Consider the following 22,045-nt stretch of genomic DNA (forward strand, 5'->3'; position numbering starts at 1 on the left):
CTCTAACATACAGTCACTCAGCTGGATGCCGCGGGATGGAGCAGAGGAAAAATGTTTATAAATCTAGAGACTGCTGTGATGACTGGACACTTGAGATAAAACACAATAATGTTATATATATATATATATATATATATATATTAAATTTTTTTCTTTTTTTACTGCAATGTCTGGTGTAAACCTGAAATGTGTCATTGGGCCATTTTTTTCATTTTAGATCAGCAGTCGAGTCAACAACATACTCTGTTCAAAAAGGTGAAACTCCATAAATTGGCTATTTCATCACGGAACTGTTAAAAACATTGACAGGCCATCAAAAAGCTGGGTAAAAACCCATGGGTAGCGGCTTTCAGAAGTGTTCCTTGTTTTTTTGGGTTTTTTTTTACATTTTGGAATTTTTGTTTCCCCACAGAGCTCCTTCACAACTTTGTTTGAACTTCCGAGCACTCCAGACTCTCGTTTGTAATTATTTTTTGCTTTAACATACTTTGTAGTTTGTAGCTCCACAGAAAAGTGAATTGCATTTGAAAAATGTACACATGGTTTAAATGTATTAACAGTTCTAGGCCCAAAAGGTAGTTTATGTAGTTTGTAACTAAAGTAAATAACCATATTTACCTACAGCAATTACAAATTAAATGCATTATTATTATTATTGATTTTTTTTTACAAATGTTTAATTTAATCTTTATTTAAGCAGAAAAACCTTGTTTACATTAAAAAATTATAACTATTTCCCAAGAGTGTCCTGCCTGAGACAGTCAGCAGCACAGTTAACAAAGTGAGAATCAACCCTGAGCATAAATACAAATATAATACAAAATACATTATTATTAAACAATAACAGACACAAAACAACAAATTCAACCAGCAAATATTTCTCAAGATTGCCCAAAGTCATACATATACCTGTTAGAACATCTGCAGCCTGATGTGTCTGCCTCCAAGTCATTTAACATCCTCTTAAAGTCATCCAATGAGAGCAGCTCGTTAAGTTCAAGGTCTTTTTGTAACTATATTAGTTTATATTAAATAATATAAGTATGCACAAGCATGCGCTCTAGGGAGTTGCAAAATATTAAAACACTTTTCCACAGGAGGATTTTAAAGTTTAAATAGAGAGAAGAAAACAATTAGCAAGAAAGAAAAATGTAAAACCGATTGAGGTGTAAAATCGTCAGCCCACCATAGAAATTCAGACGTGTATAGCATGCTTATTCTGCATGAATTAACATGTTAGGATTTAACACTTCAGTAGAAACATTTTTCTGCACTTCAGTTGCTCATCAGTTTTGCTCCTCTTCTAGAGATGACTCATTGTCCTCACATAGTTTTGCACTTAAACATAAAACATACAACACACAAAAAATAAAATCATCCACTTTATCAAAATCTGAAGATCAGAGAAAAGGAGTCATCTCCCCAGCCTCAACGTCAGACCACAACACATGCATCTGTTAAATGTAGCTCTTGTGAAGTTCAGTCAGGAAGACTATATTCTGCATTTTGGTTTTATTGTTCATTCTCACACTGTCCCATGCACTCATGCTCACTTATTCTCCTGTAATCATCAGCTGTTAACATCACCTGGTCACATCTGTAGCTCTGCTCTGCCCCCTCTTTGTTAGCTAATGTTTGCTGCTGTCTTCTTTAAATCTGTCTTTCTATTCCAGCAGGTTATTCATGCCATAGTTACGTGTGACCCTTTACTTCCACATCATCATTATGATTATGATTAGCATCTTCATCCCATCAGCGTCAAATGACATAACGGGCAAACAATAATAATAATAACTTTATTTTATATATAGCACCATCTTAACCAGATGTTTACAAAGTGCTTTAATGGACAAAGTAAAGACAGGAACTCAGGAAGATAACATTATAACAGACCAAAAGTCCACATTTTATCCACTCCTTATAAACCCACACATCAGGCTGTTACCAAGCAGTCAGTAAGTACAAATAAGACATACTTTTACCTTTTATTTTGAGTTACATTAAAGATTTGTCAGCTGCCCCTTTGTAAGAGAAGAATACTCATGTGCAGACTTCACTAATTGTGTATTCAGCAACTTCAACATATTTAGAGAACTGATATAAGTTGCTTGTTTTCTAAATTTATTTATGGCGAATTAGTATTAATAATAGTTTTATTTGTTGGATGTAAGAAATGACACATCCAGCAAACATAAAAATATAGTCTTAACTAAAAATGTGTTTAGATTGTTTAAATAGGCTACAGTTCAAAGTCTGAATGCTCTGAATGCAGCTCCAACATGAATGTGTTAACAAAGTAAGAATCAGACATGAGTCACAGGAGACTTTCTTCAGAATCAGAACTTTTACTTTTCCCGCTGATAATACTTCTTTACTTTTAGCTTGAGCAGGATTTAAATGCATGTCTATTTATGCATTAATGTGCTGGCTCTTATCTATATATAAAAGGTGTTGTGTGTACCTGCTCCAGTCCTGATTTGGAGAGTTTGATGTCAGGTGTTATTGGTGGATTATAAACCCGTATTTGAAGGATTAACAATATTGCAGCTTTAGCTCTCTGTGAGTGATTATGGAGGTATTATTGAGGAGGAGCAGCGAAAGCATCTTATTTTTGTTGACTAATGTCCTGCTCAGCTGTGTGCAGACGTGTTGATTTAGGGATTCAGTAAAATATAGAGGAAGCTGCTGAGAAACTATAAAAGGAGGCTGGATGCTCGGTCTGAGAGGGAATCTCAGAACATGGGAACAAATCAGAAGCACACACATACAGGTAAGATGGACAAGAGGGATTATTTTATCTTTACTATACAATTAAACAACAAGAACGTCATTGTTTTAAATGCTGGAGATGATTTAAAAACAGTGTGTTTGGTTTCAGATCTGTTATGAGAGAAAAACTTTGGCTAAATTAAACAAATTTTAGTTTCCTGAACTGAATATAATTTGTGTCCTGATAAACCGACATCATTTAGTACTTACAGCATAAAAGACATCAAACATGTTGCTTGTTTTTATATCTTACATTTTAAGTCATAATAATAGTATTTTTTTTTTAACTTTCAGCACATAGTCATGTTGACATGTTGACATGTTGACACGTTGACTTTACTGCAAAAACTGTATTTCAAACAATTGTTTTTGTCTAATTTCTTAAACACAAACGTTTGAAAATGGATGTCCAAAGAGATAGATACACTAACACTCAAATATGAATATATCAGGGAGTTAGAGGATTATGCTTTGATACAGACTTAATACCACATTCATTGAGGTACAAACTGATGGTTTGACTCCTCTTAGCCCAGCAGGCCAGCCTCCTGCTGAGAGCAGCTCTGCTCTACATCCTGCTGCTCGGCCCCCAGGGGGGGGCGTCAGACTCAGACGAGGCCGTCCTGACTGAGTGGGAGATCTGGAAGCTGAGAAACGGGATCAGCTATGATGAACTGGTCAGACTGACTCTATCTATGTGAAATAAAAAGCCACAACATCAGAGTGAATACATGATGTAAGTCAGTGTGATTTGTTGTGTGTTAACGTGCAGGATGACATGCAGAGGAGAGTCATCTGGGAGGAGAACAAACGGATCATTGAGGACAATAATCAGGGCTTCTTCATGGGCAGGAGGCCGTTCACCATGATCATGAATAAATATGGAGACCTGGTAAATATGGAGAACTGCAACCTCAACTGAACCTGACATAGAGCTGCATTTCAAATGTTTTAAAAATGAATTTAAAGGTTTTTTGTCATCATCAAATCCTACTGACTGTAAACATCAAGTAGGCCTGTTGATGAACTTGAGACGCCTCACACTGATGAGTGACTAACGCTGGCAAGAGATAAAACTGAAGAAAAAAAAGATGTTGGTTGGTCATGCTGCTCTTACACCAAATTACTTTTCAAGTGATTTCAAAGTCACAAATTTTGGAATGAAAGCATGAGTAGGAATAAAATCACGAGAGTTTTCCTAGAGTTGGTGCACGCTATGATGTTTATTGTTTGGTTTAAGATGGTCATACAAACTCAATACAAGCTGGTTTTAGGCAGTCCTATCTCACCCATGTGGGAACAGTGGTCTCGCGCCATCACCAAACAGGAAGCTGCAAACTAGTAAATATGGCGTTGAGTTGAAGGAATGTGTGGTACTCCTAGTTTGTGGAAAAAGAGGAGAAACTGGTGAAAGTAGTTGTAGTCCTGCAGTTGAATTTAAAAAAGGGATGATTTTTGATTCATTGATTGACAAAATTATCCATGAACTAACAGAAAGTGATGTACTTAACCCACCTTTGTAGACCAGACAGGAGTACCAGGTGCTGCAGGGTGCTGTGATCGACACTCAGTTTGTGAAGAGAGGGAAGACCGCCTCAGCCCGAAAGCTTCGTAACAATGCCAAGATGTTTGACAGCTGGTTTGTGGACTACAGGCAGTTGGGTTATGTGACCGAGGTGAAGGACCAGGTGAGAATCTCCACCGTGAGTTTGTTTCAACCTGTCCGAGTCGTGGACACCTTCATATTATGTTTGAACTGTTCCTTTCAGGGTTACTGCGGCTCCTGCTGGGCCTTCAGCACTACAGGAGCCATCGAGGGACAAATATACAAGAGGACAGGTCAGCTCATTTCTCTGAGTGAACAGAACCTGGTGGACTGCTCCAAATCTTACGGTACCTACGGCTGCAGCGGCGCTTGGATGGCCAACGCCTACGACTACGTGGTCAACAACGGGCTGCAGTCAACGAGCACGTACCCATACACCTCCGTGGTGAGGCTTAACCTGCTGTCCCTGATATTTCAGGATGGATGAACAATTCCTCATTCAGTGACCAGCCTGCCAATAAAACTGTGTGTTTATTTCCGCAGGATACTCAGCCATGCTACTACGACAGCAGGCTCGCAGTCGCTCACATCAAAGACTACAGGTTCATCCCTAAAGGAGATGAGCAGGCTCTGGCTGATGCCGTGGCAACGATCGGGCCAATCACAGTGGCTCTTGATGCAGATCATTCAAGCTTCCTGTTTTACAGCTCAGGTAATTTATTCAAAAGTACTCTGTTCTGAACATGGATCTGCAAATATGTGCGTTGTATGTTGTAAACATACAGAAATAGCTAACGCCATTGGGAGTCATGCCAGTTGACATTTTCACAAACCATTATGCATAAAGTCTGTTTTCAGAGGAACTGCATATTGACGATTTACACGATGACTTAAACCGTTTTAAAAAAAAATCACTCTGGAACCTGTTATCAATACTCTATGTTTTCCTTGCACCCAAAACAGTGCTCTGTGTGTGCGCAAGTCTGACTAAGTGTGTATGTGGAGCTAATGCTGTGCTGTGCTCTCTTGTGCTTCCGCAACGCCTTATCAGGCAATTTGAATTCACAGACTATGCCGTTGCGGAATCAATATGAATGTGTTAAGGCGTGATGACAGTGAGGCAAATATGGTATTGTTGTGCAATTTCATTTTGAAAAGGGCGACTGTGTACCCACCTCAAGGTGGCAAAACACTGAAAGCAGGATGAAATTTCCTTTGCAGGAATTTATGAAGAACCGAACTGTAACCCGAACAATCTTAGTCATGCCGTGCTGCTGGTCGGATATGGCTCTGAAGGAGGCAAGGACTACTGGATCATCAAAAACAGGTCAGATTAATCCTCCATACGTAGAAAAGCATTGGATAAACTGAAGACATTACTGGTAATACATCACCTTTTCAAGTGTTTCTTGTGTTTTGTTTTAAGATGAGTCTCTGTTATTTTCTTTTTAGTTGGGGTTCAAGTTGGGGTGAAGGTGGCTTCATGCGAATGATCCGAGACGGCTCCAACTCGTGTGGCATCGCGAGCTATGCTTTATTTCCTGTTCTGTGATTCTGAGCGCTAATGCTAACTCCTCCGTTGGACTGACATCAGGTCAACCTGTTTCAGTCCTCGACATCTCTGAAGCATTCCTGTCTCACATATTTTCTGAACCCCCTGCTCAATCTTTCTCATACTGTAATGTACGTTCAAAGACTCATATCAGCCATTAACAGTGAACTCAGTGCTTCTCTCAGGGATGTAGTCTCAATACACCCTGCTCTGTGGCAACACTTAAAGTAAATAAAAATCATCTTACTTTGGACAGAAGCAGAAACACATTTCTCCTTGAAAACAAAACAAAAAAAAGCTTAAAAGGTTGATTAGCTTGTTTTTTCTGTCTTGGTCCGGTATGACATGCAGGTTTCTGTGGCTAACTGAAGGTAATGTTACCAAACGTGTAGTTGTCTATAGCAGACATTACGGAAAGACTTCTCTTTACTTTAGGACTCTTCTCCTCGTGTGGTACCATACGACACGCTTAGCAATCCAGCAAAATGCTAAACAGCATGTAGCATTCTCCCATAAGGGCCTGTGTCCATTAAAGCCGTTTTTTGCGCTGCCAGCGCCTATTTTAAATTCAAGTTCAGCGTTTTCAACGCTCAGCATCCTGAGTGTAAAAACACCCTCAGCATCAGCTGTTTTCACAGCACTAGCTCAACTTTTAGAACAACACAGCGCTCATCAATGTCACTTCTACAGTACTGATCAATCAAAATCAAGAGAGTGGGACTTCTGAAATCAGCCTCGTTAACAACAATGATAGGGGAGAAAGTAATTTGACTCGTCTTTTTGAGGGATTCGTTTACATTGTTTTCACGTTTCCTTTGTGATATGTATTTCAATATAGGGTGAGATTAAGCACAAGGAGCTAACAGTAATTACCAAGGGACGTAGAAGTTCAATTTCATAACCTAGCAACAGAATAAGTAGGTTGTAGGCACTGCCAGAGCAAAAAAAGCTGTTAATGAAGTGTGGTTCACAGCTTTATTCAAAAAGGTTGAACTAATCAGGTAAACGGCTCATGCATTTGCTTGGGGGGAAGTGATTAAGCCACATATCATTTGAGTTAAACTTTGAACTGTGACGCTGGCTGTATTTACCATGCTGACTTTGTTGCACTGTAAATAATCCACTGGTGATCTTATAACAGGTCATGGTTCCCAGGTATATGACAGTTTAGCAGGACAAAGTGATGCGTCCTGATGTGAACTCAGTGACCGTCGCTGAGAGGCGTATTTTCTTTTACAGAGGAATCTGCTGGGCCCCCTGTGCAACCACAATGCAGTGATGATCTATCTCTTAAACCCAAACCATGACATTTTCATGAACAAAGTATCTTGATTCCTAAACTTAATCAAACAAAAGGAAAAGATCAAAGTTTATGCTCAAATACTCGTGTATAAACCGTTGGGCACTAATACATTTTTTAGGGTGTCCCTGTCTAAAAAGGAGAAAGAAGCCAATTTGAGCTCAGTCTGGTTTTGTTTCACCTCGTCTATAAACTTCTTCACAGACCCTTCAGTTAAGAGACAGCAGTCCATGGTACAAATTAATCTGTTTTAAACTTTTTTCCTTATTCAATAAAACAAAAGAGTCATTAAAACAAAACAAGAGTAGTCACTTAAAGCCACAGTTTCTGCTCTTCAACATGTTACAAAATCTTGCTTCAAAACATCACCATTATCCAATCACATTGAATTTTAAAACGTCACATTTCATTCTATAAATCAGGGAGCATAGACTATACTGTGGTCATGTTCTTGGGAGGTCCAATCAGGGAGAACTCAAATGTTTTGACAGTATATTTTTATATTCCAGGTTGTGAGTCATATGAATGTCGAGATTCTGACAGCTGTTTTAATTGACCTGTTTCCTATTGCAAAGCATCAACAAAGACAAGTGAATGTCCAGAGAGAGATCAAAACACATTTTGTGATAAAAAACATGTTTGCGATATCTCTTTTTTGTTGCTTTTCAATCATGAAGCCAGAAAATGAAAGAAAAAGGGTCAGAATCTGGAGGTTAATAAGAGTAATGACCCAGAATATAAAAGTATAATATGATAACAACTTTTTAATTTTAAACAAATAACTTACAGTCTGCAGATACTAAATGAAAAAATGTCTTCTTATGACTGCAAAACCTTTGTATTTTCTTACAGGAATGTTTGTTTTTCTTGGTGGACAGAGAATAAATGTCTTATTTAGAGGGTTGGAGGGGAAAACACATTAAAATCCTCAGTGTTTCACCCTCTACTTTGATCTCTGTTTGACCGATACACAAAAAAAGGTGCTCTGTATTTTAAATACAAGTCAATATTTCTTTTTTTCTTGTTGCATATTCTTGCATTGTTTTCTACCTTAAACTACATTGGAATAAAATGATGAACATTTTCTTGTGTATTTGTCACTTGCTCTGCACGTTGCATTGTTCAACCAAACACAGCTCACACATTTACACTCCGGACCTGTCTGCAGCTGCAGCCACACCTTGTTGAACCTTGAACCCCAACTCTGCATCAGCCCTCACATATCAACACACTGCATTCATGGATTTATGTCGTCTTGCTTTTCTTTAAGCATCTCACACATGAACAGCTCCAAGGTTCACCTGCTCCTGAGTTGACCAGTGAGGAGGAGGAGCTGCCTGAAAGAGAGGGAGACTTTTTCCATCATTACGCTCACTTGTCTTCCTGAACAGGTTATGATGCAGAGGAAAACATTCCTGTTGTTTATTCTTTGCTTGCCTCGTGTTTGTCTTTCTGAAAAAAATAAAAAATGTAGGCACATGCCTGAAAGACTTCATGAGATTCATCAGAAGACTCACAGCACAAGGAAGTTCTGTGATCCTTTTTTCAGCAATGCAGGTGGAAATCAGGTAATGCAGATTACGTTTTTTACCTTTTTGTTTTAAAATTTCTGTCAGTGAGGAGATGATGGCACTAGGAGGAAAAAATACAAAATCCACTTAAAGACACTGACAGGTATAGGACGTAATGAACTGCCACAGAGGGGAAAGAACACAGAGACTAAATACATTGCGGTGATCAGACACAGGTGAAACTAAACGATCAGGGTTGGGTACACATTCACATGGAAACATGAGCAAAACTAAATATGAAGCACATGGGGCAAAAACTACAAAATAAAACAGGAAATGGCAAAAACTAAACTTGGGGAGTGAGGAACATACATTAAGCAGCCTTTAGGATTCCTTCTTATTAAAGAAAACACCATGCAGTGCCCTTCTAGTGTAGAAATGGTAATCCAGTGATACAAACATGATAAAGTTATGTCAAGGATGCCCCTCCGGTGGGGGAGACTTCTTGATTCATCTATTTGTTCAAACATGATTAAATGCTTTCTGAGGTTCAGTTCACTGTGACTTTAAATGGAGAAAAAAATGCAGTACCATCAATGATGCCAATTTTATTAGAGAAACACAAATATATAGATTTAAATAACAAAATACTCAACGAATTACATGTTTCAATCCAATTATGTGGATCCTAATATCAGCTGTTCTGCAACAAGGTAACACAATCTCTTAAGATTTAATCTAAGTATTTCTTGTTGTCTTCATCCATTTCCACCTTTTTTTACAATAAATTAAAAACTTTAAAGGAGGCCCTAAAGGGTAAGTAATACAAATATTTCATGATTGCAAAAAACACTTTACCAGACACCAAAAGTAATCCACTTAATGCAAAAATATTTAATATAATGCATAAAAAGTAAAAAATATTTCCTGAAAAATGTTTTGCTTACTTGAAAAACATTCACCTTCTGCGAAAAAATGTCACTTGTGAAATATTTTTCACCTTCTGAAAGTAATGAGGTATAAAAAAAAAATACAGTCAGTGGCCTGCTTTTTTTCTTTTTTTAGCAATCATTAAGATATTTGTAAAGTTGACATTCCGGGCCACCATACCTTGTAATGTAGGCTAAAACTATATTTATGTTTCCTATAGATAAATACACCTGTATTACAGGTTCTGAAGGTCCACTGTTTATCCCTCTCTGTTTATTTTTTAAAGTGCAGCTCAGGTTTCTACAGAGAGACTGTTGGTCCACACCGAGGACAGTGTGTGCCGTGTGACTGCAACGGCCTCTCTGATCAGTGTGATGAGCAAACAGGGGACTGTGTGGTTGGTTTACACACACACACACACACACACACACACACACACACACACACACACACACACACACACACACACACACACACACACACACACACACACACACATTTTTGTTGAAGTCAACTAAAAGTTGGGATTGAGAAATTATTAGAGAGTTTACCAATAAAGCAAAGTATTTACGATCAATTAGCCTACTTTTCAGGCTCTTTTAAATCAAAAGGTTAAAATCTGAAACAAATGTTTGATTTTTGTGAAAAGTAAGTTGGTGTAGACTAGCTCTCATAATTAAAAAAAAACGTTTTTTCTTAATTTTTCTACAATAACATATATTTTCCAGAGGCTGGTGACCTCTTGTAAAAGTTTTGTTAGGTCTGAACAAAAAACATATGGGTTCACGCTGTTTTCGATTTCATCAACCTCTAGAACTGTCAGTCCAACACCTCTGGGGGGCGCTGTGAACGCTGTAAAGATGGTTTCTATGGGAACGCAGCCAACAGGACCTGCAGGGAATGTCCGTGCCCTTTTCCACGGAACAAGTCAGCCTCTTTTTTTTTTTTTTAGCTCAGTTTAACAAACAAATCTTTTTCTGATTCTGTGTAAAAATATTCTGCCTGTCTCTGTAGTTTTGCGTTGGCCTGTCTGGACATCGGCTCAGGTGTGGTTGAGTGTTTGTGTAAACGTGGATACAGTGGAGCCAGGTGTGAGAGGTGTGTGACACATTTTTTTAAATTTCATTATCATTCTCAATGCACAGAACTGTTTCATCCTAAATATCAAAGCCCCACAACAGCCTTTTTCTTTTTGTTTTACACTCTTTAAGATGCTCGTTTGGTTACTATGGCAACCCAGAGGTGCCTGGAAGCAGCTGCAGGCCCTGCAACTGCACAGACGGCGGCTTGAATGTTTGCGATTCACTGACAGGCGGTAAAGAAAGTTATAGCATCACTTTTCCCAGTACACTGAACACGTTTTGAAACAATACATTTAATTTCCATAAACTTCAATTATGGAAGCCCCAAGCAGACATACATAGCCTACATTTTATTTTGCTCTTTTTTCCATTGGCTATTAGTCAATTTAGGTTGTTATCTTGCAAGCTTTACTATTTATGTCTTTGTCCCAAAAAGGACAGGTTTTTCAGTGTAATAAGTCAACTTCAGTTGTTCAGTTAAAGGCTTGAAAATTAACCAGCATTTTAATTTCAAAATAACAACAAAAAGAAGTCGAGATCTCAAGAAATCAACCAATTATAACTTGATTTGGGAAACTGGAGGTAAACAAACGTAGGTGTCCTCTTCGGGCTTCTGTATGGGACAACGACAAAAAAAAACAATGATCCAAATCATAGCCAACATAACCAGATTTTTGGTTCCTACAGTAGTCAAGACCTTGAGAAAACAAACAAAATGTCCCCATTATCTCAGGAAAATAGAGTGTGATAAAACTTATGGATACATGTCCACTCTGGGCTTCCGTTTAAATGTGCAAATACATGATAGCATCTTTTTTGTCTGATGCTTCCTGCCTGATCATAGATGAGAAGGTCTTCTGATTTGAAAAGGGTTTCTGATTTGAACTGGCATGATGTTTGGTTTTATAGAGTGCACCACATCTGGTGACAGCAGCTGTGGAGATCACTGCCATGGTGAGTTAAACAAATAATCTTGTACTAGATTTTTTAGTTACGAAAAGGAGAACAGAAGAGCAGTACTTATCGTATTGATAATCACTGACAGAATGTGACAGCTGCCCTGAGCACTTACATCTCAACTTGGAAAACATGGACGATGACCTGGCTCACCTGAAACAGCAGCTGCAGAACATCTCAAACAGTCCAAATTCATTCTCCAGACTGAAACACCTGCAGGACAACATGACTGAAACTAAGGTAATGCTTCATGCAGGTCTTAAGCTATCTTTGTGTAGTTATGAACTGTCCTTTGATGCATTTTCATATGATTATTCAGAGTCTTTTCCTCCCTCCTTTGTTCTACAGACTCTGGTTCCGAGGTTCACCTCTGCTTTAAGACACCTGGACACTAAGGATGGACGGCTGGAGGAAGATGAAGATGTTGATGGAGACCTCAGTCACCTGAGTGAAGAGGTACATGAGTGAACTTTCTACATTTTAGACAAACATCTGTTTTCAAATACTTGCAATGGTACTAAAGTGGGAATTTGAATCATTAAACTCGGCAGGAAATGTTAAATAATTAATTGCATCACATCAAGGAGTGTTGGAAGCAACAATAAATTACTTTTCCACCTTAAAATATTTGTTTCATAGTTGATCTACTCATTATTATTATATTGTTATGGCTGCAACTGTGGTTTAAGGGAAGAACAGATGTTATAATATAAATCTGGTCTCTTCAGGTTCACATGCAGCAGTTTTTAGAAAAAGTCAACAAACTGGATGCTACCTCTGTGACACCACACATCCCAAAAACATTTACATTTTTTTCCTTAATATTTCAGACTCTAAAAACTGTATCAGATGTGGAGAAAGTATTGCAGAATGTGAATGGGACAAAGTTAAAGGTGGAGGCATTTATCTCGGGAACTGCAGTTCTCCTCACAGCAATAACAGGTACACATATAGCAATGTGATATGCATGTATACCCAGAACAACACTATTCTGCAGTTGTGCATAGAACTGTGTTGGACTTATTAAAGAACTTAAATTATTATTGAAGTCAGAGTGAGCTCGATCACAAATGTCTCATCCACAGTGTCTCTGATCTTGCCTCATCAGATTTGATAAATCAGCAGCAGACCGAGGTGAAATCCGGAGACTTGCCTGAAGACAGAGTTGCCATGATGGAGGGGGCTGAGCGGATGGTGCAGCGCCTGAAGGGGCAAAGCTGCGGAGCTCACAGAGATGGAACTGACGGAGAGCAGATGCAGGCACACACGTGTAAGAGCTTTTTTGTTTACTGGTCGGATATTTAATTTATAGGTAGGTGACGTCGAGTACATTCGCAGTCGGTCTGTTTACTGTGTGAAAGAAGAAAAAAGGCACACAAAAAAAGTTACAACAACCGTAGGTTACAAAAGATAAATCTACAAAACTGAAGATGGTGCATAAAGTAAACACTGAACAGAACGTGGTATGGGATTCAGTGGGGATTTTAAAGATGATGACTGGAAAAGTAAATTTCAACAGACAGACAGAAAACATCTGCACTTCCAAGTTTCTGGGATCCTCCTAGCAGCCCCTGGTCCATGCCACTCCTTGGGGGTCAGTACAGCCACTTTGAAAAAGACTGCTCTTTACCAGCACTCATTGAATGCCTCCTGTCCATTCTGATTTCTCGGGTTGAACTAACTGTTTTCTATTTTCATTCTATTTCTATTCTCATTTTCATTTTGTAAGGTGACAACATAAACAGCATAAAGATAGATAAAAAAACATTAGAGGAAACGAATAATTGATAGTAATGGTCATCTATATAACCCCCTTTATAATTGTAACAGTTTAGACTGACTCAACACTTCATACTTGTATGTTCTCCTCAGTGTTGGACCTGATCAGGAGCAACATGTCACATCCTGTCGCTGTGTTAAATCAGTCTGCAGACGCTCTGAAGGCCTCAGGTTCTTCTCTAAGAGCGATCACTGAGCTGCTGTCAGATGCAGAGGGCCGAATGAACAGGACAAAAGGACTAAATGTGAAGGGTTATACTCTCCTACAACATCTGGAGGTGATATCATAAAGCTTTGATGTACTGTACAGAAGGACCAACTTTAGCGTCATAAGGATGTTTTTTACATAATTTTTTGTTCATCGTTTCTTCTTCTGTTCAGCATTTTCACGCTCATCTGCAGGAAGATGAAAGCGCACTCCGTCCTGTGGTTGACACAACTCAAGATCTGCTAATGAATGTCACAGACATCTTTTTAATGCTTGAGGAAATAAAGAAAGTAAGAAGGTATCTTTTACAACTGGGATTCCATCAGAAATGCTTTGGAGAGTGCCAAAACCAAGTTTCTTGTTTGTAAACTGCAGGATTTTGAAAATCATTCAGCTCAGATGGACGGTGCCAAACTGGAACTCTTTAGGAAGTTAAATAACATTCACATTTTGGGGAAGGTGGATGTGATGACAAAGGCTGAGAAGCATGCAATGGAGCTCAGCAAAGAGGCAGCAGAGATTCAACAGTGAGTGTGCAGCAGGAGAGACACAGGACAAAGATCAATTTAATTTAGATCAATGCTGAATATATGGATACACCATGTTCAATGTTTTCACAGAATGCTTCGTGATGCAACCAACAGCACTGACCTGCTCAGAGTCATGCAAACAGGAGCTTATAACAGCATCATCAATGCTGTAGAAAAGGCAGAAATGGAAGCACATCAAACCCAATCATCCACTGATCGAGCCGTACAGGTAACTTACATGCGAACTCCTTAAAGATTCCATATTACCCTATTTTTCACCTTTCATGTTGTCAGTCTGTAAAACCTATAGAGTAGCTTGGATGATTTGCAGCTTAATAAATTCACTATTTATCTTTTGCTAGCATCAGTAAGAACCCTAATTTCAGCCTCTGCCTGAAATGCTGCGTTTGAGCTGCTGTCTCTTTAAGGCCCCCTCACAAGGTGCCTACTTTCTTCTGATTGGCCAGCTCTCTGGAAGCCTTCCTGCCAGGGGGAGGGCTGCTCTCCAGTGCTGGGAGAAGATAGCCTATGTTAAGCGGTTTTCACATATGCACTCTGGATAATATCTAGATAATTACAGGAGGACCGCTCCGGAGATTCTCCCGACCTAGCCATTCACATATGCTCCTAACAGCGGGGGACAGAAAACATAATGCAGCCGTTTAATTACGTGCACGGAGAGCGTAGTGGTCGCGTGCAGACACTTAAGGTAGTCACTGGGTAGCCAAATCTCCAGAGTTTTTCAGGAGATTTCTGTATGTTTGAAAAGGGTTTTAGAAGTTTTAGCAGCTTACGTAGAGGCTTAAAGCCTAAATCCTAAAGTTTTGGATTCATATTGTGGAACTATCGTGATTTGCTGAACTCTTTAGCACCCTCTGTAGACTTATCCTGAATTACTCCTACAGATGTTTACCTCATGATCTGAAGCTTTGCTCATGTTTAGTTTGGTTATCCTGGGGTCCTGGGGAGACAGGGCCTTCTCCATTACCGTTCCCACCCTCTGGAACTCACTCCCAAAAATAATCAGAGACTCCCCCACACTCACTACCTTCAAGAAATCCCTAAAAACTCACCTCTTCAACATCACCTACTGTCAAACTCTGTTTTAATCCTCCTTGTCATAGACTATTTCTTTGTTGTAGGATACAATATGATTTGATATGATTTGATACGGTACAATATGATACATTTTATTGTTGCCTTGGGGCGAATTTGTCCTGGAACTAATGGTTGCAACCATCAGCTGCTTCCACTTTACTTTTAGGGATTCCCTGGTGATTCTAAAAAGAAAAGGACTAATGAATTCTTCCCCATTAACTAGGACATGATGGAGGGAGGTCTGAACAACAGGGCTGCAGCTCTCAGAGATAATTCCTCTCATCAATTGAAAGAAGCAATGAAGACTCAGATTGAGCGCAACAGTGTGTAAAAACATCACATCACACCACATTTTGTTTTTTAGATGTTGCATCCTTTAAAATATTTTTTTCTTTTGAACAGTGCTCTGGAATACAGAAACGAGCCAGCAGGTTGTGAACCAGAAAAAGGAAAAAGGAAAATCACTAAGAACAGGCATCCTGACCGTCGACAACAACCTGAGGAACATCAGAAGAGGTCAGTGGATCACTTTAAAGGTGCAGCAATGAAGATTAGGATAGTCAGAAATGAATTCTTACTGGGTTTGTGATTGTAAAACGACTAAAGAGACTTTCAAGGAGAAAACTCTTCAAAACTAATAAATATAATCTTTTAAAGAAGGTTAAATTAAAGGTTGTTTTGTGAATTAAATTAAAAAAACCTGCCGGAAAACTCAGTTGACAAGTCAAAAGTAATGTACACCTTTTGACATCAAACATTTAAATTCTTTAACAACCTCTTGACCTCAAAGCAGGGGTGGGCAACTGGTTGCCCAGGGGCCACATGCGGCCCGCATCAACCCTCACCCTGGCCCTCAAGTCAATTTTTTCATATCAATTAATTGGAAAACATGACAAAATCTGCCATGAAATCATGAACACTAAAAATATGTCCATAATAATATTTGATCACTGGCATATGTTGAGTTAAATTTGAGACATAATTGACTGTAATCGTTTTTGTATCCTACAATTTGGCTCCCTGGCAGTGAGAATTAAACGAATGTGGCCCTTGCTGTGACCAAAGTTGCCCATCTTTGATCTAGAGGGTCCTTACTTTATTTACAAATAAAATCAGGGTTGAAGTCAAACACCATACTGTATAAGGTACTCTTAGCTAAAATTCAAAAATAAAAGCCCAACAATTTTAATTTTAAATAGGGAATAAAGGAATTTCAATCATGCAGTTAAAATGCGATTAATCACGATTTACAATGGAAATTTTGCGATTTATTGTAATTTAATGTTTTTATCGATTGACAGCCCTACCAAATAGTAAGTCTGGGAGCAAACTAACGACGTTGCTGACTTTAATAATTTAGCCGGCTGATTGCATACATCCCAAGTTCAGTCGTTAAAAACATGTATTTTTTTTAACAAAGGAAACAGAATTATCAGTGTATCTCTGAATTGTATCAGCGTCAAAGTGAATAGTGAAAACTTTTTGATTTCAGATGACACAGCTGTTCTGATAGAGTCTGCAAAATCTGCTGCGGCTGCATCAAGCTCCACAGTCAGTAACATGACGGAGAGACTGAAGAGAGTCAGCCAGGAGGTGGACAGAATCACTTTAACCAACATCAGTGTGAATATAGATAAAATGTTGACTGATGCCGACCTGACAAGTGAGTATTAAATGGTCAAAATGTTTTATAAACTATCTTTTCATTCATTTAAATCATTTCCTGTCCGTTCCAGTGAAGAACTTGATCACAGCCCTCCCTGTGTTGAAAGATAAAATCACACAAGTTGAGGCTTTCAGTGGGAAAGCGCCTCCTATTGGCAACATAACAGAAAATATCAGGAGAATCAAGGAACTCATAGAGGAGACCAGAAACTTTGTAAACAGGGTGAGGAGTTTCCTTTTAAAAATGTTTTGCATGCAATCTTTGATTTAAAGTGGAGAACATCATTCTGTATAATAAATAGAAATAATGGATCATTTATTTATGAAAGTTTTGGTATCCTACCTCAAGATTTTTTTTTTTTTTGGTTCTAGCCTTTTGCTCCCATGACTTTCTCATGCCAGCTAGGTTTTCTGTTGTTGTTGAGATGACTGATTAAAATGACTTAAAAAAATAAAACCTTTATAACTCCACTTCTCTTTCTAACTCTACCAACTTGTAACAGCTCCCAGTTGCGACCACCTTCAACGGAAAGAGCCATGTTGAGCTTCATGCTCCAAAAAACTTTGAAGACATAAGAGCGTTTACAGCAGTCGATCTGCTTCTCAATCTCCACCCAAACCATCCCTCCAACGCTGACAAAAGACGTAGACGACGTCAGGATAAACACAGAGGTCACAGCTTCTTTGTTTTCTACCTGGGCAGTGAGAATGTGAGTGTGACTTTGAAATAAAATACAGAATCACTGAAATATTTCTAGTTTAACAGTTATCTGATAACTATTATTTAAAAAGGACTTGGCATGTCACTGTTTATTTGGACTTATGTGTCACGGTTATTTGTTTTCCTCAGGGTTCTGGAGACTACATTGGGATGGCAATCCAAAACAAAGTGTTGGTTTGTGTCTACCAGTTGGGTGGAGTTGTGCATGAGGTGGAAACCAATCAAATAACAGAAACCACCAACGAGAAGTTAGAGTTTGACCGGGTCCTCTTCCACAGGTACTCCAGACTCACGGCAGGTATTTGTAAGGTATGAATGTTTCTTTTGAGAAATCATAGACTTCATATTTCACAAATCATGTCTGCAGAATTTACCAAGATGCTGAAGTAAACATCACGCAGAAGATCATGTCACAGAAACCTTTGATCGTCTCTCCTAAACGCCACCGGCCAAACACGACGACCAGAGTCCTGCAACTAGAGCCTAACAGGGTGGTTTTCTACGTAGGTGGATATCCTCAGAACTTCACGGTAACCTGTCACTGTTGTTATTTCATCACTGCCACATGTATTTCATTTCAAAACTTTGAGAAACAAAACAATACCTAATCAGGAAAATACTTGTATAAATTGAAAATGTATTACCAGCATGACTTTGTGCAAAACCACAAGACCAAACACTATCATGAGCTTCGGCTGAGTAGAACTCCTGAGTGAATAATCTTACAGCGCTTGTATATTCATTACATGTTCTGCGTCTTCATATCCTTTGATTCATTCAGCCTCCAGTGGAGCTGCACTACCCCAAGTTCAGAGGAGCGATTAAACTCTCCTACATCAATGGCTTTGCTGTTTCTCTGTTCAACTACAAGCATGCAGTTAATCTGGAAGCAAAGCAAACTGCTGTGAAGTAAGCACAGACCTTTAATAAACATCTGTTCATAGTTCAAGGAGACAAATCAAACCTTTACTGATGAAAACATTCTTTACATGTTTAGGATTCCCCAGACGGAGCTATCTGATTATTATGAGGGAACAGGTTACCGCCTGGCGTTCATACAGGAGCCGGACAAGATAAAGAAACGACTGTTCAGATTTCACACAAACAGCAGAGAGACAAATGCCCTAATATTATATATCGGGAATCAAGTATGATATTTACTATGATTCATAGTCCCTGATAAAACTTTAATGCATGACAAATCAAATATAATACGTCAAAGGAGAATTTGTGTTTTTTCTGTCGCAGGACTCATTTTTCTGTCTCTCTGTGGAGAGAGGTTTCCTGGTACTTCAAGGGCAGCAAGCAGGTCGAGAGATCCGAGTTCAGAGTGATCAAAAAGTGTCTCTTTTCGTAAGATGTTCTGAAATATATAGCGAGATGTGCAAACTTTCTGAATTCAAATGTTAATTCAAAAAACGAATCATTTACCACCATTTGTCCTCCTTTCAGGATTTATCATTGGCCATCACTATTGGAACTAAGTTTATTGTGCACTTTGGACTGAAGAAGATCTCGACAGATCATACTCAAACAAACTACAGGAGTTATTACATTGGGGGTTTACCAGATCAGCTCAGGCAGAGGTAAGAGAACAGTAACAAGCACAGGTTTGGCTCATCACTTCAGCCTTCTGTACAGTTTCCTGTCTTTGTTTGAATCTCAGAAACAACATCACAGCCCCCCCGCTGAGAGGATGTGTGGATCAACTGTCAGCCGATGCTCAGATTGTGGAATACGACCGGACGATTGGTGTCAGTAACGGATGTCCAGCCCAATTACTGGTAACCTTAGAAAACAGAACACATGGCTGCAGAACATTAGCTTTCATTTTTTACACAGAATCCTTTGATTCTTCCATATTGACCTAAATGTTTCTTACTTTAGAGATCAGTCACACCAAAACAAGGAGGGCTGCAGCAGGTCATTCCTACATTACCATGTTTACTTTTCCCTTGTTAGGGCCAGAGCACCAAGTTGGTGCAAGAAACCCTATTGGACAGGGCCTGAGTAGAGACCTCTGAGCAAGGACCCTTTTGGAACGCAAGGAATTATAATGAATATTTTATTCCGAATGAATTACAATTTTGGGGTCTTGAACATGCCTCAAAACTCACCAAATTTGGCATGAGCATCAGGCCTATTAAAAAAACATGATTATTTATTGGTCTCATACACAAATTTTGAAATAGGCTCTATAGCGCCCCCCTTGAAATTTTCAAAAAGGGGTAGAGATACTTCGACCTACATGGACAAAAAGTGGTATGCATATTAACAACATCAAGACATCCTGCATGTCGGCGGTGGTGAGGACGAGGAGCTTGGTGCCGGCTCGAGCCGGGGCAGACTGGTGGTTTTGGTGCTCTCACTGTTTTCCAATGAACACAGACATAGAGTCCGTTTTCTGCCAGGAATTTCCAAGAATTGCCAATTCCTTCTGGAAGAAATCTCGGGATCAGTTGAGGAAACAACCATATGTGTTGTAGTAAATGTCTGTAAATAGGACCTTAGTGGGAGTGGCCTACGGGGATGTGCATTCTGGGAGTTGGTGTCTTTCGTCCACATGAGCCTAAAAGACAATTTCTGCCTTTTCGCGGTCAAGAAGGCACTAACTTCAACATTTATTTCACATTTCTACTACATGTATGATCCAATGTCAATACAGATTCATCATTTAAATACGTGCACGGAGATCGTAGTGGTCGCGTGCAGACACTTTAGCCGGTCACTATATAAACATCATTCTCTTCTCATTGGCTGAAATTGAGTATATTTGGCCGCGTTCAGACATCAGCTCCTCCGGATTATCTACGGAAAAAATACTAGTGGTCTGGCAGGATAAACTCCGGGTAATATTGGAGTAAAAAATTTGGCTGTTGCGTTCACACATACAGCTCCTCCTGGAAATCTCCGGAGTTTTTCAGGAGATTTCCATATGTGTGAAAAGGGTTTTACAGTGCTACCTTGAAAGCATAGGTCCTTGTAAATTTAAGAAACTGGAAATAAGGTCACTTTAAAAAGTGAGAGCCCTGGAGAAAAATACTTTTGGCATAAAATTAATTAACATGGGAACATGGGTCATTAGAAATATAGACTATTGGACACATCAGTCCTTAGGAAAAAATAATAAACACGTTTTAAATTTCTGCTTGGAGACTAAAAAATAAGAGGCAGCTTAGCAAGCAAAAAAAGTATATTTTGAGTTAACAGTCATTAACACCACATAATTTAGATATATGAATCTGACACATATGCTTTGTTTGTGCAGGGAGTCCATGCAGCTACGTTATATTCAGCGCTGTCTGCTGACTCTCTGTTTGATTGGGACAAACTGCCGCTTACAGTCTCTGTGAGCTTCTGGACAACAGACACACACGGTTCTCTTCTCAGGAGCAGCTCTCAGGTGAACCTGCAGGCCTCACACCCAGTTTTAAATAAGAATCAAAAGACTAAAGATTAAGATTATTTATTAATACTGTCTGATCTCCTGCAGGGCTCAACCTCTGTCCATGACCTGCAGCTGTCCCTGGATGATGGTTATATAGTATTTAGTAGTGATAATTACACCCTGAGGTCAGATAAAATGTATAATGATGGAAAGTGGCACTACCTGTCTGCAGTGAGGAGGACCAATGGGTAAGACGTGCCCTCCTTCTGCAGAGACATCTACCTTTATAGAGATTTTATGTAAAAACTGCACATAAGTGAAGCTTTTCTGGGTTATTTTCTTAGACTGGAGCTCATCATGGATAATATAAAAGTGATTCAGAGACAAATGACCCATGACAGGGAAGAAGACCAAACTCTGAAAATAGGGATATTCAAAAGCTGCATTGCTAATCTTTACACACAGAGGTTTGGAAACATCTATTTACATTTTTCATTTTGCAAAAGATACTCCAGATGTTTGTCCTAGTGTCCTATGTTGACATGAATTTCTGATTTATCAACATCTTACAGGCCTGAGAAGAGTTTTATTCCTGCTGATCTGAGCTTACTCTCACTATCTAAAGATGTTGTCCTCGGCCGGTGCGATCTTCATCTTCCACCACACAATCAGATCTTACCAGAACACATATTTAAAAGGCTGCAGAACCACAAACCTGTAAGTGAAGTAAGCTATAAACTCCACAGCTCCACAATAATTATCCTGCTGCTTGTATATTTAGATAGAGATGCATGGCCTAGCAGTTAGGTTTCACCACATGTAAAGACACTATAGTCCTCCAAGCAGGGGCACCGTATGGGGGAGAAAAGTTCTAATGTAGACTTTACACCAGAACTTAAGACACAACTTACACTTAGCTGGTGCAGAAGGGACCTGGTTCAAGTACGACCATGGCTCCTTTCCTTGATGTCGTCCCCCACTCTCTCTCCCAGATTGCCTTCTCTATCCA

The 22,045-nt window shown here is 39.1% G+C and overlaps 2 protein-coding genes across 2 annotated transcripts in view; both read left to right on the forward strand.

Moving 5' to 3' along the window:
* The first annotated feature begins 4,688 nt into the window (after positions 1-4,688).
* cts12 (cathepsin 12) lies at positions 4,689-5,867 on the forward strand. The gene is made up of 4 exons (XM_020631907.3): positions 4,689-4,760; positions 4,859-5,027; positions 5,537-5,642; positions 5,768-5,867. The coding sequence occupies exons 1-4, from the start codon at positions 4,689-4,691 to the stop codon at positions 5,865-5,867; spliced, it is 447 nt and encodes a 148-aa protein (XP_020487563.2).
* Positions 5,868-5,869: 2 nt separating this feature from the next.
* The window catches only part of lama3 (laminin, alpha 3), a 22,878-nt gene continuing 6,702 nt past the window's right edge, over positions 5,870-22,045 (forward strand). Inside the window, exons 1-30 of the mRNA XM_065956046.1 lie at positions 5,870-8,735; positions 9,895-10,005; positions 10,423-10,535; positions 10,623-10,706; positions 10,820-10,923; positions 11,600-11,644; positions 11,736-11,887; positions 11,996-12,103; positions 12,478-12,589; positions 12,756-12,917; positions 13,520-13,704; positions 13,808-13,924; positions 14,010-14,161; positions 14,255-14,393; positions 15,486-15,585; positions 15,665-15,778; positions 16,755-16,925; positions 16,999-17,150; positions 17,431-17,637; positions 17,778-17,926; positions 18,016-18,178; positions 18,430-18,557; positions 18,646-18,796; positions 18,897-19,001; positions 19,101-19,234; positions 19,315-19,432; positions 20,917-21,051; positions 21,142-21,284; positions 21,381-21,503; positions 21,609-21,753. Coding sequence (XP_065812118.1) covers positions 8,562-8,735; positions 9,895-10,005; positions 10,423-10,535; positions 10,623-10,706; positions 10,820-10,923; positions 11,600-11,644; positions 11,736-11,887; positions 11,996-12,103; positions 12,478-12,589; positions 12,756-12,917; positions 13,520-13,704; positions 13,808-13,924; positions 14,010-14,161; positions 14,255-14,393; positions 15,486-15,585; positions 15,665-15,778; positions 16,755-16,925; positions 16,999-17,150; positions 17,431-17,637; positions 17,778-17,926; positions 18,016-18,178; positions 18,430-18,557; positions 18,646-18,796; positions 18,897-19,001; positions 19,101-19,234; positions 19,315-19,432; positions 20,917-21,051; positions 21,142-21,284; positions 21,381-21,503; positions 21,609-21,753 — 3,996 coding nt within the window. The 5' untranslated portion in view covers positions 5,870-8,561. The remainder of the gene's footprint in view (positions 8,736-9,894; positions 10,006-10,422; positions 10,536-10,622; positions 10,707-10,819; positions 10,924-11,599; positions 11,645-11,735; positions 11,888-11,995; positions 12,104-12,477; positions 12,590-12,755; positions 12,918-13,519; positions 13,705-13,807; positions 13,925-14,009; positions 14,162-14,254; positions 14,394-15,485; positions 15,586-15,664; positions 15,779-16,754; positions 16,926-16,998; positions 17,151-17,430; positions 17,638-17,777; positions 17,927-18,015; positions 18,179-18,429; positions 18,558-18,645; positions 18,797-18,896; positions 19,002-19,100; positions 19,235-19,314; positions 19,433-20,916; positions 21,052-21,141; positions 21,285-21,380; positions 21,504-21,608; positions 21,754-22,045) is intronic.

This window comes from Labrus bergylta, chromosome 6, assembly GCF_963930695.1.
Source record: "Labrus bergylta chromosome 6, fLabBer1.1, whole genome shotgun sequence".
Classification (NCBI taxonomy): domain Eukaryota; kingdom Metazoa; phylum Chordata; class Actinopteri; order Labriformes; family Labridae; genus Labrus; species Labrus bergylta.